The 17679-nt window shown below is 44.4% G+C and overlaps 1 protein-coding gene across 1 annotated transcript in view; it reads left to right on the plus strand.

Moving 5' to 3' along the window:
* Window positions 1–751: 751 nt before the first annotated feature.
* The window catches only part of SPON1 (spondin 1), a 303413-nt gene continuing 286485 nt past the window's right edge, over window positions 752–17679 (plus strand). The window contains exon 1 of the mRNA XM_065944964.1: window positions 752–1209. Coding sequence (XP_065801036.1) covers window positions 972–1209 — 238 coding nt within the window. The 5' untranslated portion in view covers window positions 752–971. The remainder of the gene's footprint in view (window positions 1210–17679) is intronic.

Here is a 17679-nt window from a genome sequence, read left to right on the forward strand (position 1 = left end):
AAGTCAGATAGCCATGGCATCTGACCCTGACTTAACTGGTTGAAAGCCTCAGTTTGTTCCTCTGTAAAATGAATGAAAGTAATGTCACATTTATTCTGTGCAGTGAGAGTGGAGAAGATGAGCAGATGTAAGTAAACCTCCCAGAATATGGCCAGGCACAGAGGTGAATGATAATCGCTAGTTGGGGCTGACTCGTTGCAACCCCAAGGACTGTAGCCTGCCAGGCTCCTCTGTCAATGGAATTCTCCTGGCAAGAATACAGGAGTGGATTGCCATTTCCTTTTACAGGAGATCTTCCTGACCCAGGGATTGAACACAGGTCTCCTGCGTTGCAGGCAGATTCTTTACCATCTGAGCCACCACGGAAGCCTACTATTAAGAGATGTTTCTAAATATAAAGACAGGTCAACTTAAAAAGTCTCAGCAGATACATGCTTGACTTTATCTTATAAGGTATAGACAGTGCATTAGAACATGGCACAGAGTAGGTATGCAACAAAAGTTAGTTCTCAGTCTATCCCTCCTTGGAGCACCCGCCTCCACAGGGTCCAGGGGTTGGGGTGGCAGCCTCGTGGTGGGAGAGAGCCCGCAGTGTCCCTGGACCCTATGATTTCCTCGCCAGACCCTGGGAATTCAGCGTCGCAAAATAAACACCACCGCGCCGCTAATCGCCAGCTCAGAAACAAAACAGCGCTGCGCTGGGGATCTGGGCAAAATCAGCCCTCCCTCCTCCTCCTCCTTCGCCGCCGCCCTCCCTTCCTCGCGCTGCTGGGCTTGCTCGGCTCTGCTCAGCGCAGCGCAGCTCAGCAGCCGCCTAGCCTAGGCAGCACGGTCTCCGGGTCGCCAGCACCAGCTCGGAGCTCCGCTGCCCGCCTGGGCTCTGCCAGGTCTCGTTTCAGCGGGGACCCCTTCGGGCAGGAGTCGTGTGGCGACAGCCAGCGGCCAGGGCACAAAGTTGGGAGCCCGCGAGGATGAGGCTGTCCCCGGTGCTCCTGAGGCTGAGCCGGGGTCCAGCGCTGCTGGCCCTGGCGCTGCCCCTGGCGGTGGCGCTGGCCTTCTCCGACGAGACCCTGGACAAAGTGCCCAAGTCGGAGGGCTACTGCAGCCGCATCCTGCGCGTCCAGGGCACGCGGCGCGAGGGCTACACCGAGTTCCGCCTCCGCGTGGAGGGCGACCCCGACTTCTATAAGCCGGGAACCAGCTACCGCGGTAAGTAGCCCGCCGTGGTGTTGGGGGCGCGGGACCTGGCCCCCGGAGGGCGCCGACCGCGCGGTGCCGGAGGAGGGCGCACGGTTCCCAGGCGCACAGTGCCAGCGCAGCCCGCCGAGGGCCCTTCTGTCCTGGATGCCCTATCCTTTGAGCTCCGAGCCAGTATCCGGCGCCGTCGCGGGGCCGCAGCCAGGAGATGCAGTCCCCAAGTCCGAAGCGCGGTTCCCGGGTGTGGGCCGGAGCTGAGCGACGCGTCACTCTGGCCTGGCTTCTACCCCGGCCGGTTCCAGGAGAGCGGTGGAGACTCGCCTTTCTCCAGATCCGTCTCTGGGGTCGAGGGGACCCTGGCTTCTTTTAGTCGGGTCCTAGGCAGGGTGGTGACTCCGGCTTTCCCCACTCCCATCCCTGAAGGAGAGGAAATCAGCTTTTCACAGACCAGCCCCCAGTGGGACGGTCATTCCAGCTTCCCCGGACGGATCCCTACAAGAGAAGGGACTTGGGCTTCTCCCCTAGCTGGTCCTAGGGCGGGGGGAGGAGAGGAGAAGAGCCTGAAGCTTTTCGGAAGGTTGCCTGAAAAGAACTCCAAATATTCTTTGACGGCCCCAGGCGAGGGAGAAGACCCTGGACTTCTAGGACAGGCTCCCAGTGGACTGAGAGCTCTAGGTAGTTTCGAACAGGGAGGGGAATCCAATCAAGACCGAAAGGGAAGCCCAGATTCCTGAGGCCTGCTCCCTGGAGGCCAGAGCGGCTCCCGCAACCCCGAGTCTCAGTACCCCCAGAAAAGCGGTCTCTCAGCTCCTCAAATGCCAGCCGGCTTTCAGAAGCGCAGAGAGGGGATGTCCAAAGCAAGTGAGCGCCCCCCGGGCCTCACAGGCAGCTCGACCAGCACAGACCTGAAGACCCCTGACGCCATGCCCTGAGCCCCTCTCTTAAGCCGGGTCAGCTCCCCATGCATCTTTTCGCTGCCATTCTCCATCAGGAGCCAAGACACCAGGCAGGGAAGGAAGCCTGCCCAGCCTCACCCGGGGCCCCGCGGGCGGGGAGTGACAGGGCACGTGTCCCTTCACCCCGGGCCCTTTCATAAGTCCATTCTGGGGCTAAGTAAGGAAAAGAGAGGCTTCGGGGCACTCGTGGGGCGAACGGGCCCACAGCCACCGCCCTTCCATCCCCACTTTCCCCGTTCCTAAGCGTCTCGAGAGGAAGCTATGGGGGCAACATTGGAGAAAGTTTGGGGTAGTGCCAGCTGGAGCCCGGGTCACACAGGCGACCAGAACCAGGGACCACCCTTCCCAGAATGCTTCTCCCATTTTCCTGGGTTTGTGTTCCCGATTCTCTCCGCCTGGAGCTACCCAAAGCGTAGTCGGCTTGTGGACGCGCTCCATGCCTGTCGGGCAGTCCTTGCAAGCCCGCGCGGCTAGGCGGGGCGGGGGGTACTCTGCGCGGAAGGCTGGGGGTGGGGTGGAGAACACCCGGCCCGGCCCCCAGGGTGCTGGCAGCGGGTTGGCCCGGCAGCCCAGCAAGCCGAACCTACATGCGATCGCAGCCTCTTTCCCCCAGCGGGGAAACAGCCAGTCCCCTCCGTGGACGAGAGGGAAGTGGGAGTAACCCCACTGGCCTCTTCAGCCCTCCCCCAAACCGAGGACCTGAGTTCCCTGGGAAAACTGCCCCAGCTCCACGTGGCAGCGAAAGAGGTGGCTCTGCAGTCCGTCCCGGGTTTAGTAGCTGTGTGACCTTGTGCAAGTCCTTTAATTTCTCGGATCCTATTTCCCAGTTATTGAAATCAGATGTTTGTCCAGCTACCCTGGGCGGTCTTAGGGAGTAAATGAGTCCATAAAGATGAGCGTGCCTGAGCTACAGTGGGTTCCCCGTATATATTAGTTTGAGTTGTCTATGAGGCCCAAAAGGTTTAATAATTGAGGGCTGTGCACGGTCAGGTTCAATTTTGTTTCTGCCACGTGTGCGTCTGTGTGTCTAAAAGCAGGTTTTCTCAGCACTCCTTCAAGCCAATCTACCAGTGGATGCCAGTTACCTGGTGCTCATGAAATAACTGAATGAATGAATGATTTCTCCATGTTAGGAGGTTTGCTTAAGACTATTCCTAGTTTAGGACCAGGAGAATTTCTTTTGGGGATAATCAAGTTTAGTCTGCAGCCCAAGAGTCCTCCTGGGTCTCTCTTCCCACATGAATCTTCCCAGTTTGGCTGAGCACTGGCAGTGAGGGATCCCAGCACTGAGATAGAGATGCATCTGGGATTCACATGAACAGACGGGTTCCATGACGGCCTAAGTATCCATGAACAGCAGGTGAAAACTGGGATTAGACTTTCACCTTATAGGTTATGCCAGCCTACAATGTTAGTCTTAAACTGTGATGCCCGACTCAGGCTATTGGTGGGCAATCATCTTACCTCTTTTCTGGTGGCTAAGAGATCTTGCAAGAGCCAGGCTAATGCCTTCTGAGTCAATTCTTTGGATTAGCAAACCTGATTCCGCCACTCAAAGTTAGGAAGAAAAAGGGCACTGGCCTGGTTTTTGACATTTTCTGTTGGCTTATACTTTCTTAGAATAGTTACATTAGAGGTAAATCTAATACATTCAGCTCCGGGTATTGACTTAGGGCTGTGGAAATTAACATTCCCCTGGTGTTCTGTTTGCTTTTTTATTTTTATTTTTACTGAATTAGAGCCCCTCACAATCTTTGGAATCAATGGCCTATTTTCCTGCCTCAAACCTTTGTCCTCAGGATTCCAGTTCATCCCCACAGAGGTTCCACTCTCCATGCCGCCACTCCCACCCTCCCATCTCATCATATCCTTTAGATATTCTAGACTGGAGTAAAATGGTCACTATTTAAAAAAAAAAATGGAAACATGGGGTTTCTTCTCAACAGTCAGGATCCAATTGAGATGATGATTCAGCCTTTTCCCAAGTTGTTAGTACTATATTGACTGCCTCCTCTCTCCCACCACATCTCTACCCTCCCTCCCTCTTTCCCTCAATACCACTCCCTCTGCAATAATTGTGCTTTAGAAAACTCTGAAAGGCTTGCTCTGTTTCTGACCATGGCCTCCTTTGAAAAAGAGATTACAGTGATTAAAAATAACAAGTTGAGGATCCTCAAGGGGCTTCCCTTATAGGAGGACAATTTGCAAGACCAGTCATTCCCAGATCACAATTTCAAGCCAAATAGAAGAAAATCAGCTGAAATGTTCAAGAATTGATTGAAAATAAGAGACTCTTTTGTCTGTCCAAAGGTCTGTTTATTAGGAAAATAAAGCCAGACCCTGGCTAATGAGAGTGGCTTTTCCTAGATGCTCTTTAAAGGGAAATTTCAAGGAACTTGATGGGGAAAGAATGTCCAGGCGAGATTTCAAAAGCTTGTCCAACTTCAAGCATAATTAAGGGATTTATTCTAAACCGGGAGGTTTGGAGACCTCCAAAGCTGCTTTGCCTTCTCTTTCTTTTTCTCACTCTGGGGCACACACTGTCATAAGAATGTGTGTCCCAGAGTGTCCCATCTCCACCTGGTAGAACACAGGCTTTGATGTTGGCTGGGTCTGTTTCCACTCTGGCTCAGTCACACATTCACTGTGTGACTATAGGCAGGCCACTTTACCTTTCTGAGCCACAGTTTCTCCACCTGTAAAATGAGACAGCTTCTCCCACTGTGCTAGTGTAGCTGTGAGAATTAGAAATAATCCATGTCAAAAGAAACCGTCATACAGTAGCATATATTATATATATACATGCACACATATACATACATACATATATATAATGTTATGAGATCATTATTTATTTTGGAAATAGAAAAATACTTGGCCGCTAACACTGGATAAGACATTGTGTTAAGTGCTTCCTACTCATCTTGCATATTCTTTCCAGTACTTTGGGTCAATTTACTATTTTTATTTTACAGATGAGGACACTAAGCCTCAATAATCAGTGGAGTAAGGATACAAACTAAGGGATGTCTAACTGCTAAATCTGTACTCATAACTAGTTTTTTTTTTTTTTTTTTTCATAACTAGTTTTTTATACTGACTCAATAAAATGAATTAGTGGAATGAATTCACCCTGCTACCCTCAGTCTTCCCGGTGGTGTGTCTTTGTTGAAGGAAAACAGCAACAACAAATCAAGATAATAACTGACATATCTTGGGACACTAAGTCTGAAGTGATGGGTCCCTATTTACATTTGCTTTTTTTCTTCTTGTAGATTTCAGTATTGCATTTGCCCATAAACCAAAGGATTAATTTAGAAACATGAAGAACCTTGCCAGACGTTGGCCAATTCCTTTTGTTTGTGGGGAAACAGAAACAAATTGGAAAGAGAGAAACCTTAATTTGACTCTTGTTTTATTTTTACATGCAGATATTATACTACCATGTCAGGAAAATTATACGTTTGAAAAGTATATACATAGAATATGAAAAACTTAAGCTGGATGAGGTCTTTTAAATAAACTTTTTATGTAGTGGTTTTTTAGAATTAAGCATTGCTGATGATATTGTAATTATTTATGAGTGACCCTCTTGTTTGCTCTTTTGTTTTTATTATATAACTTTAATTTTTAACTTTTGCTCTCTTTTTTTAAGTAGTTCAAATCGTTAATAAAAATTAAAAAGATGTATACATATATAAATGCTTAATGGTTGTGGGGCCTGTTCCTTTGAGTTTGATGAAACACAAAAGTCAGATCATACAAAAAATGAAGCATATAAATTGAAATTTTTCAAGGTTTAAAACTTGAGTACTTACCTATACAAGTTGAGTGTCCCTCTCCAGCTGGCTGACTGAACTGGAGCAAGAGATTATAATTGTTGAAATGTTTACAAACATGCTATTTGCTTATTATACATGAAATGACAGATGTAGATCAATACCAATTTCTGTAGAGGAAAAACTTTAGCCATCTTGTATTAATCAGGATACAGGCTAAGCTCATTACAAAAAGGCCAGAAAATGCAATGTTTTAAATGAGAGGTAAGTGGGAAGTCCAAGATGATGGGCAGCTTGCTGCACATGGCCACCCAGGAACCCAGGTTCCTTCTATCTCGTTGCCCTGCCATCTTCTAGCACTCTGCAATCCAGAAGTAGCCAGAAGTCACAGTACCTGAAACGGCTAGTCCAAATTAAGCTGTGCTATAAATATAAGACACACCCTGGTTGTTGAATAATTAGTATGAGAAAAAGAATAAACCTCTCATTAACTGTATTTTGTATTAATAACGAAATGATAATGGTTGTTGTTTAGTTGCTAAGTTGCGTCCAACTCGACCGCATGGACTGTAGGCCGCCATACTCCTTTGTTCATGGGATTTTCTGGGCAAGAATACTGGAGTGGGCTGCCATTTCCTTCTCCAGGGGATCTTCCTGACCCAGGGATTGAACCTGCATCTCCTGCTTGGCGGGCAGAATCTTTGTGCCACTGAGCCACCAGGGAAGCCCCAATAATTGTATATGCAAGCTAAATAAAATATAGTTAAAATTAATTTTACTTGTTTTTCATTTGTTTCTACTGGACACTTATTGACAAGTAAAATGAATTTCCCCTGGAAAAATAATGTCTCACGTTCTCTTAGTGACAAGTCCTCTAGGTGAGTTTTCTCAATGGCGTGTGAATCATTAGAGGGGAGGAGTGTTGGGGGGTGTGTGTGCATGTGTGTGTACATGTACTTGCATGTGATGTGTTGATAGGGTTCATACCAAGAAGAAAAAAGGGGCCATATATCAGAGTAGCTTGTCTGCCTCACCATCTTCCTCAGTAAAGGAGGAAGCAGCAGGGAAAGAAAGGATGAGGGAAAAGTTGGCAAAGCAAGAAAATGCAAGAGAGGGAGGGGAGAAAGAGAAGAGGGGAAGAAGGAGAAACAGGAAGGGGAAAGGAGGGAAGAAAAACTTCACCGGGATATACATTTAGAATGAACATGAGTGAATTTACATTTTTTTTAGATTTTTAAATTCTTAATGAAGAATATCACTTTCATCCTTTTAATGGATAATTTCCCTCAAATCAGACCCCATCGATCTGGTATTGTTCTGTTAAGATTAATTTTAAAATAAGTGCTCTTAATTTGCTATGGAATTTACTAAATTTTCTGATATCAAAGTTTTTTAATTGATATAGTTGATTTACAATGTTGTTAGTTTCAAGTGTACAACATAGTGAATCTATATGTACATATATTCTTCATATATTCTATGTATACATACACACGTGTATTTTTCAAGAGAAGAGTCCTATCTTACTTGAGGGTTAGATTCAAGAGTCATTATGGAAAGCAAAAATCACGTAAGTGAAAATTACTCCTTAAAAATCCTTTGCAAATGTACGTAAATTATCACAAGGATACTAGATTCAAACTAGCCTTATTTATGTGCCCCTGCAGATAGTTTTATTAGTGGGGAATAGAAACATACTGATATTTCCCAGGAAGTCCAGCATCTATTTTTCCCTCCAACATTGGAAGAGACCAATGTTTCCTCAGTTGAATACTGTATAAAACCATTGGTTTGCTTGTCCTTAGACCCTGACGTGACACGTACGAAATACTCACCATCTGATGAACTGGGAGAACCAAGAGTCCCAGCTCATGCTCACTCAGGCACATGAATACATGTATGTGCATGAGTGAGCATGAGCTGGGAAGTGGCAAGTGGCCCAAATGATCTCAAGTATTATTTCCTCTGTTTTTAATCTGATGGTGTGCAATTGTGTCTGGTTCCAGTCACATGCACGTCTCTGGAGCACCTACTATGTCAGAGAGCTCACCATGTCACACAAGCTATCTGTGTGGCTGGCTAGTTCTTGCTGATCTAAAGTTTCCCGTTTTTACTGGGTGTCTTGGCTGGGCCAGAGTTGAGGCTAGGATAGGAAGAGTAAGCAGTGAGGTAACACCCCAAGAAGGCCTTTTTGAGCTCTACATAGACAAGGCTTCTAACTTTCAAAGTTTAAAACTTGAGCACTCACTTATACAAGTTAGGTTGTCCCTCTCCAGCTGGCTGACTGAACTGGAACAAGTATTCAAAACTGCCATGAAAAGTTCAGGGAAACTTCAAACAGGAGCCTGCTCACATCCACTGATTTGCTGGGGTCTAGGAGACCCAGGGGAAATAACCTGGATCTGGTCTACTGTTGTAGTTCTGATATTTGCAAACACAGACCAGGTGGGAGGCGGGGGGTGGGAAGGACAGGGAAAGGCTTCAAGTACAAAACCCTGTGTGGGGGGATGGGAGTGTGGGAGGATGGGCAGATGCAGTGGTGGGAAGACCTGAATTCTTGGTGTTGCAGGAAGCTCTTCTGATGCTCCTCTTCTTCCCTTTCCCCCTCTCCTTCTCTCTCTCCATTTTCTTTTCCTCCTTTTCTTTCTCCACCTCCTCCTCACAGCAGCAACCCTGCCCTTTGAACTTCCCAAATACACCGAGCTCATTCCCACTCCAGGGCCTTTGTATATGCTCTTCTCCATGCCTAGAATGCCCTACCCCCTGATCTTTCTATGACTCGCTCTGTCTTTTATGTCTCAGCTCAGATGTCATTTCTTTAAAGAGGCTTCTCTGACCACCAATTGATGCTTCCCATTACTTTTGCCTGGTTTTATTTTCTTCATAGCCCTGAACCACTCTCTGAAATGATCTTGTCTATCACCTGCTTCCTCAAGCTAGAATACAAGCTTTATGAGAGCAAAGGCTTGTCCTTTATTATTGGCTACTTTATTGCCAGCACCCAGAACATTGTGTGCCCATCACAGGCCCTAAATCATTATTTATAGAAAAATGAAAGTATTGTTTAAATCCCAAGAACCCCTGTGAGAGAGAGATGTGAGATCTTCCTCTAAGAGAGCTGGATAGAAGGAAGGGACAGCATTTCTCCCTCTGCCAGACAGAGGTGAGGCCAAGGGATGGGGACAGATGGCAAGGATCTCCAGGCGGTGGCAGCAGAGAGAAAGGATGCTCAGTGCCCTGGGGGTATTGGCTGGAGTCTGAGGGCTGGCAGATGGTCTGGGTCCAGGGTGAAGGCTGTTGGAAGGGAAGGACTAGCAGTCCCATGCACAGTGGAAAGCGGGATTGTTGATGGTTCAGAGGTGAGGAGCACACGGACAGCAGGCAAGAGAGTAAAGGGAAGCAGCTGCCAGCCTCAGGTGCTGACTCTGACTACCTGGAGAAGAGGGCACAGGGGATTGTTGAGCCCTCAAACCTAGACACCAGTTATTAAAGTGACTTTCCCTGAAATCAGCACTTTGTGGAGTCATGTGTGTGGTTTCCAAACCTAGCTATGGATCAGAATCCCTTGAAAAGTTAAATACATATATATACACACACACACATGCACACACATATGTTATATTTTTTATTTATATATGTATATATATATATCTTCACTGGCCCCACCCTAACAAAAGGCTGGATTCCAGAAATCTATATCCTTTCTTTCTTTTTTTTAAAGCAAGAAGATGAGACGCAAAGAGAAGGTGGTGACTTCTCTCTGAACGTGCTTCCCCACCCCCACGCCTCCACGCCCTACCCCCAGCCTCCTAGTCCCACATACTTTAGCACCAGGTCACATCACCGCCCTGTCCTGTTACTATCAACACAGCGGCCAGTGGCGTGTCCTCAAAACCGACGACACAGTGGTGGCATTCCCCTGCCTTGGCTGTGAAGTGGCGGGAGGGAAGAGCCGCGAGCTTGCTGTAGGTGAGAACACTCGCACGAGCGGAGCCTGAGTCGCCGTGGACTGTGTTGTATTATTGTACATCTCGGCTGCCAAAGACTGCCTCACGTGTGACTTCAACTCATCGTTTGGGGTCTGTCTCTTGGAGTCCAGCAAAGTAAGGTCTCCCCTTGGCCGTGTGTCAGACCTTGAGGTGTTTGTGGAGAAACAGCTGCCATAAGTTCTGATTAAACTGCCTGTTTCTTCAACCATTCTTTGCACCCTGTTTCTTTTTCCCTGCACCTTGGACTCCAGATGTGCTCTGATAGGGAGGGAACATGGTGGAAGGATTATCTCCCTTGTTCTGGACACTGTGTTTGTGTTAAGCTTGCCAGGTCTCGTGTTTGCTGTTTTGGCAGCTGTGTCATACTCTGGAATCACACTGAGCTTGCAGCCAGCAAAAAATTCCTGAGATTTGATGGGAAGGCTTGCTGCCCTCCTTTGCCTGTACTAGTGAAACTGTTCCTTGAATATCAGCTTTGACATGATTCCCCATTAGACTTAATCCAGCATGTTTGGGCCTATCCTGCTAGCTGTCAACCATTCATGAATCTGGATTCTGTCATTGAGTGACCTATTCACATAATCTAATTTTGGATCATCCACAATTTTGACAAGCAAGCCTTAGAAGTCTTTATCTAAGAAGTTGGTAAGAATGATGAGCAGGTCAGGGCTTAGGACAGAGCATTCTGACCTGCCTTAAAATCTTTCTCTAAAAAACTGACATCCAATTAAAATAGCTTGGAAGTCAACCAATTTTCTGTTGCCTCAATGGCATTTAAATACTAACTGCCACCCTGCTGGTCAACCACCTCAGTTTAGTTACAGATACTGTTTCTTTAGCTTGTTAATGAATCTTACAGTCTAGGTCGAATTATTTTCTTTCTTTGCTCCCAAATTAGTCCAGAGTCTTTCCACTGCAAGTAACAGGAACAAAGTCTAACTAAAGCAAAAAATAGAATTATTGAACCCTATATTTGGAAAGTTCAGGGATGGATCTGGCTTCAGGTTTAAAATGGATCTAGGGACTTGAACAAAGTTTTCTCTCCTTCTCTTTTTCTCTCCCTTTTCCTTTCCTCTCCATTGTTTCCAGTTCCTTTTTTTGCCTCCTCTCGCCTTCCATCCTTTATCTCTTGGCAGCATTTTTGTGTGTTGACATAGTTTTTCTTACTGCAGATAAACTTTCTCTAGGGAATGCCAGGGAAGGTAACTGTTAACAACCTTCAGTGAAAAGTCTTTCAGTCAGTTCTGTAAGTGAAAGAAAAGTGATTTTCCCTTTAATTCCAAACTGAAAAATTCCAGGGAAGGGTTCTGATAGGTCACATACCCAGGGGAATGGGATACATTACAATATGGAGGCAAATTGCTTCTGTGTCACTTCTGTGACTTGATATTTCAGGAAGGAGAAGGGAGACAGTGATTGGCAGCCCCAAAGATTACATGGTCAGAGGAAAGGGAGATGTGGGTATCTTAGCATGTGTTCCTTAGAACTTCCTTCCCTAGTCCGAATACCCAGCTGCATTCTCTTGGCTGATATATCTCTGAGAGGGAAGCATCCTTCCCATCCATTCCTCTTCCCATCTACATATTGGTCAGCTCAGGACCCGTTCACCTGGCTCCCAGCTATTCCACAATGAGGGAGCACATGGGGGAAAGAATGAACTTCTACTGAGTTGTACAATGTATTTGTATACCTTATCTCCTTTAGTCTTTATGACAAATGCATGAAGTGATAGTGATGATCCCTCTTTTAGGAGAGGAAACTCATTTATCTTTAAATATATTTTGTTAATTTAGCAAAATTTATAAATACTTAATATTATAAATATTCATTAATTAGTTGTCACAATAACAATATAAATGCTATTAGTGCCATTTTATAGGAGATTGTCAGCTGAGATAATGAGAAGTTAAATAATCAGCCCAAGGTAACATGTAGAAAGCAGAGGGCATGGCAACCCACTACAGTGTTCTTGCCTGGAGAATTCCCGTGGACGGAGGAGCCTGGTGGGCTACAGTCCATGGGGTCGCAAAGAGTCAGCCACAACTAAGTGACTAAGCACAGCACAGCAACATGTAGAAAACAGGAATTTGAACCCCGATCTGTTAGCTACAACCATTATATATCCATACCTACAGCCCTAAAAACCTTAAATATGCATGATCTTTAGTTTTGAATGGGAGGGAGTTCATCTCTCCCAGAGAATGTTGGGAACATTCACTGAGGAAGGTCACCCAAGAGAACAGCATAAGCCAACCCCACCCCATGACTTGCTCACCCTTGCTCACCTAGGATTTGTAATCCTGCCTTCGTATTTGCCAACCTGTCAGTAAGCACCACCTGCCAGCTCCTGGTGAGGTGGGCTGAACTGCCAGTTTCTAAGTGAGACATGTGAGTCACAGCTGTCTAGAGAGCCACAAGTTTTGCAGAATCAGGACGGGACCATTATAGCTAATGTAATCCCCCGGCAGTCCTTACAGCCAGCCCCATGTTACAAGTTAAGGCGGCAGCTCAAGTTCATTGTTGCTGATATGTGGGGAATGAAGACTTGGCATCTCAGTAACATAGAGCAGGTGGATGGCAGGGGTTGGCCTTGTAATGGAACTGGAACCTGGTTCAAGATCTTCTCATTGAGGTTGGGACTGGAAGGGTCTGAAGCCCAGAGGTAGGGTGGGGAGTGTGGCCTAGACAAGATCCAGTGATGACAACAGGCATAGCAGATGCCCTGAAGTTTATATTAGAGGGTTGACAAACCAATATTTGAAAGGCCAGAAGGTTCTTTGGGAATTAGGTGGGACTAGAGTTTTCATATACTTAGGAGGGGAGAACTCCACCTTAGGTGGAGATCTGAGGCCAGCCCCCAGCGTGAAACATCAGTCCTCATATAAACAAGGCAGGCCAGAGAGGCCCTTGCCTCTGAGCTGGTTTTTAGGGAAAGGTTGTAATCTGTCTTCCAGCCTGGTTTTCCTAAAACATAAATTAATATGACATTCCCCAACTCAAACCCTCCATTGTGTCCTTGTCACCTCCAGAATGGTATCCACACTTCTTAGCAAGATTTCAAAGATGTTTCAAAGACGCTTCTCCTCTTCCTCCCCTAGCCTCTTATAATATCCTCTCTCCCAGCTTGCAACTAATAAAATACAGACTTACTTCTGGTTTGTAAAGCCAGAGCTGGCCCACCATGCCTTTCCCTCTCTCTGAGATGCTGTTGTTCCTCTTGTCCACTGGACAAACTCCTATACTTCATTCAGTTTGCAGCTCAAATGCCCCTTCCTCCATGACTCACCTTTAACTCCCCCAGTATACGCAGACGTTCCCTCCTCTGGGATCCCAGAGCGCTTCATTCATACATCCATAACACCCATCATATAAAAATACCTGCCAATGCAGCCTTTTTCCCCAGCTCTTAGACTCTGTGCTCCTAGAAGGCAGAGGCTAGGTCTTTTCTCTGTGTGTCTCTAGAGATGTAGTTCAAGACAGAATGGGTCTGTGTTTCATAAAGTTTACAGGTTATTAGAGGAGACCAGCATTGAACAAATAACTCACAAATATTTAATTGAGATTGGGTGAGAAGTATTCAAGGGGGGAAAAAAGGTGTGTTGAAAGGCTATATTGTGTGGGAGTGGGAGGGGCTGAGAGGCCATCATGAGGCTTACTCTCTAGGGTGTGAGGAGCTGCAAGAAGACTCAGTTAATTACAAAGACTTCTCCAAACCAGTGCAGAACCTGGCCCTGTGACTATCAGCCCCAAAGACAATGATCTCCACTACAGTCCTCTCAGTGGTCCTCCATTGTCACCTACTAGTTTTTCTGTGGAGACTCAGCCTCTGAAAATTGACCCTGAGGGCCAGCTTTTTAAAATTCATTGTTGGATAATCAGCTTGCTGAGTGTCATGATCTTTATCATCATCATCATCATCATCATCATCATCATCATTGTCATTGATCATCATCTTCATTCCCAACATCACCAAGACCACCATCATCATCCTTTATAATTTTGAATCCTTTATGTATATGCCAGGCACTGTGGTAAATGTTTATTTAGTCATCTTTACATTCCTAAAGAAAGGTAATATCATTAACCCTGTTTTTTAAAAATGAGTAACAGGGAGGTTAAATAAGGTCATTTACTTATTAAGTGATAGCTCTGGGACTCTAATCTGAAATCTTTGCTTTTAACCAGTTCCCTGTATATGCCCCAGAGTGGCTCCAAATGGACTTTTAAAAAATTTTTTATTTTAATCCTTCATAAGCTTTTTTCTTTAATTTCCTGGGTCTCTTAATGACATCTCTTAGGAAGAACTTGGGAGGAGTCATTAGCGAGAAGATGCTATTATTTATTGCCAAGCAGTTGTCTTCAGTCAATACTGGGACTCAGAACACACTACACTTTTGTTCCTTTGAGGAGTCATATAATGGGGCTCACTAGAGGGATGGGGATCTCCTCTCTTCCTTCAAATTACACCATGTGACACAGTCATCACCACCTGTAATTATGGCTTGAAACGCAAGTTCAGCCTCCAGAGCCTCCATCTTCTGGATTGTATTCAATAAGGTAAAGTAAAACCTTCATTTTCTAGAACCTTCAGGAATGCATCATTCTGGGAAGCTGAGTTTATGGGTAGCCCTTTATTTATTTATTTATTTTTTTATGGGTAGCCCTTTAAATGCTCTGCACAGATATACAAAAAGATGCATACTTATCATTCAGAAACATTGTTTAATAATATTCTTATCAAAACAAAATTTAACACAAAAGAGTTCACAAGTCTTGCATCTTGGTGAATCATCATTTGTTGAATATACTCATGCACTGGCACCCAGATCAAGGAATAGAAGGACCTGCACTTCAGAATCACTCCTTGGGTCCCCTTCCCACACTTGAAAGCACTGATCTGACCTCTAGGTTCATAGATTATTACTTTTCCTGGTTTTGGACTTCATATAAATGTCATCGTACTTTTTGTATTCTTTTGTGTCTGTCTACTTTCACTTAAGATTGTGAGATAATCCCTCTTGTTGCAGGTAGTAGTAATTTGTTTATTTTTGACTGAAAAGTGCTGCTAAAAATGATGCTACTATGAGTATCTGCTAGATGTCATTTGGTGCATACATGTCTGCATTTCTGTTGATTTAGGAGTAGCAGTACTGGGTCATAGGGAATGTATAAACTCAGCTTCAGTAAATACTGCTGAACAGTTTTCCAGGGAAGATTGCTCATTTTCAGTTCATCAACTGAGTATGAGAGTTCCAGTTAAGAACATTTGATATGTTAATCCTTTTAAGGTTAGTCAGTCTGGTGGACATGCAGTGGTATTTTACCGTGGATTTAATTTGTATTTCCCCATTGACAAATGAGGTTGAGTGCCTTTTCATATGTTTATTAGCCATTTGGGCATGTTCTTTTGTGAACTTTCTGGAGAAGGAAATGACAACTCATTCCAGTGTTCTTGTCTGGGGAGTTCCATGAACAGAAGAGTCTGGTGGGCTACAGTCTAGGCAGTCACAAAGAGTTGGGCACGACTGAGTGACTAATACTTTTTGTGAAGTACTAGTTCATGTGATTTGCTTATTTTTTTTACTTTGGGCTGTCTATCTTTTTCTTATTGATCTTTGAGAGTTCTTTATATATTTTGGATAAAAGTTTCTGGTTAAATGTATTGCCAATACCTCCTTTCACACCATAGCTTACATTTTCTTATCAAAATTTTGTTTATCAAAAGACATTGTTATCATTGCATTTACACATCTTCTTTATCATCAGTATTTTTAAATGTTCTATTAAAAAAAAAAACTTTCCCATGCCAAGATCATTCATGTTTTATCTTATGCTACTTTGTAAAATGTTATTGTTTCACTTTTCACATTTAGCTCTACAATCTATGTGAAATTTTGTGTATCATGTGAGGTAAAGACCAAGATTCATCTTTTTATGCACCATTATCCTGTTGTGTTAGTTGCTCCCTCATGTCTGAATGTTTCCTAATTGTCACTGAAAATATCTTCTTTCCCCCACTGCTCTGCAGTACACCCTTAACCATAAATCAAGTTTATATGTATTTGTGGAACTTTATCTGGACCTCAAACTATTCAATTGGCCTATTTTTCTTTCCCTGCTATAGTACACAGGCTTAATTTCTATAGCTGCATTGCCTCAATACCTGGTAGTATAAGTCATCCAACTTTGCCTTTATTTCTCCAGGTTGCCTTATATATTCTTGACCCTCTGCACATAAAAATTCTAGAATCAGCTTGTCAATATCACAAAATCATGCTGTGATTTTAATGTAAGTTGCACCAAATTTATAAATCAATTTGAGAAGAATTGACATCTTTACAACACTGAATCTACCAGTCCATGAATGTCATTCAGTAAATAGAATTACATACCAACTCTGCTATTCACTGTGCCGGGCTAAGATGTGATTCTTACCTTTGAAGGACTTACAAATAGGTAAACAAATACTTGTGTACAAAATATTTAACATGATCATCTCATCACTGATAATAATAGCTAATATTTACTGTTATCTGCCAACAATGGTTTTAAGGACTTTCATGCATTATTTACGCTTGACATTGATATGTTGAGGTAAACACTGTCATTAGGCTCATTGTCTCAGTCAGTTCAGTAGCTCAGTTGTGTCCGACTCTTTATGACCCCATGGACTGTAGCATACCAGGCTTCCCTGTCCATCACCAACTCCCAGAGCCTGCTCAAACTCATATCCATTGAGTCAGTGATGCCATCCAATCATCTCATCCTCTGTCATCCCCCTCTCCTCCTGCCTTCAATCTTCCCCAGCATCAGGGTGTTTTCAAATGAGTCACTTCTTTGCATCAGGTGGCCAAAGTATTGACGCTTTAGCTTCAGCATCAGTCCTTCCAATGAATATTCAGGACTGATTTCCTTTAGGATTGACTGGTTTGATCTCTTTGCAGTCCAAGGGACTCTCAATAGTCTTCTCCAACACCACAGCTCAAAAGCATCAATTTTTCAGTGCTCAGCTTTCTTTATGGTCCAACTCTCACATCCATATGTGACAACTGGAAAAACCATAGCTTTGACTATGTGGACCTTTGTCAGCAAAGTAATGCCTCTGCTTTTTAATATACTGTCTAGGTTGGTCATAGCTTTTCTTCTAAGGAGCAAGCATCTTTTAATTTCATGGCTGCAGTCACCATCTGCAGTGATTTTGGAGCCCAAGAAAATAAAGTCTGTCACTGTTTCCATTATTTCCCCTTCTATTTGCTATGAAGTGATGGGACCAGATGCCACGATGTTTATCTTTTGAATGTTGAGTTTTAAGCCAACTTTTTCACTTTCCTCTTTCACTTTCATCAAGAGACTCCAGTTCCTCTTCACTTTCTGCCATAAGGGTGGTGTCATTTACATATCTGAGGTTATTGATATTTCTCCTTGGCAATCTTGATTCCAGCTTATGCTTCATCCAGCCCGACCTTTCACTTGATGTACTCTGAATATAAGTTAAATAAGCAGGGTGACAATATACAGCCTTGACGTACTCCTTTCCCAATTTGAAACCAGTCCGTTGTTCCATGTCTGGAATTTTAACAAGGTCCAAGGAAAAAGAGCACCCAGGTCTTGATTGGGCAGTCAAAGGAAACATTGCAGAAAAGATGAAAATTTAGCTGATTTCTAAAAACGTTTGCCAGGAATGAAGGAGGTGGAACATTCCAGGTGTATGAATAACCAAGTGGAAAAAAATAATACTATAGGATGAAATGATATGGG

Source organism: Muntiacus reevesi, chromosome 9 (assembly GCF_963930625.1).
Source record: "Muntiacus reevesi chromosome 9, mMunRee1.1, whole genome shotgun sequence".
Lineage (NCBI taxonomy): Eukaryota > Metazoa > Chordata > Mammalia > Artiodactyla > Cervidae > Muntiacus > Muntiacus reevesi.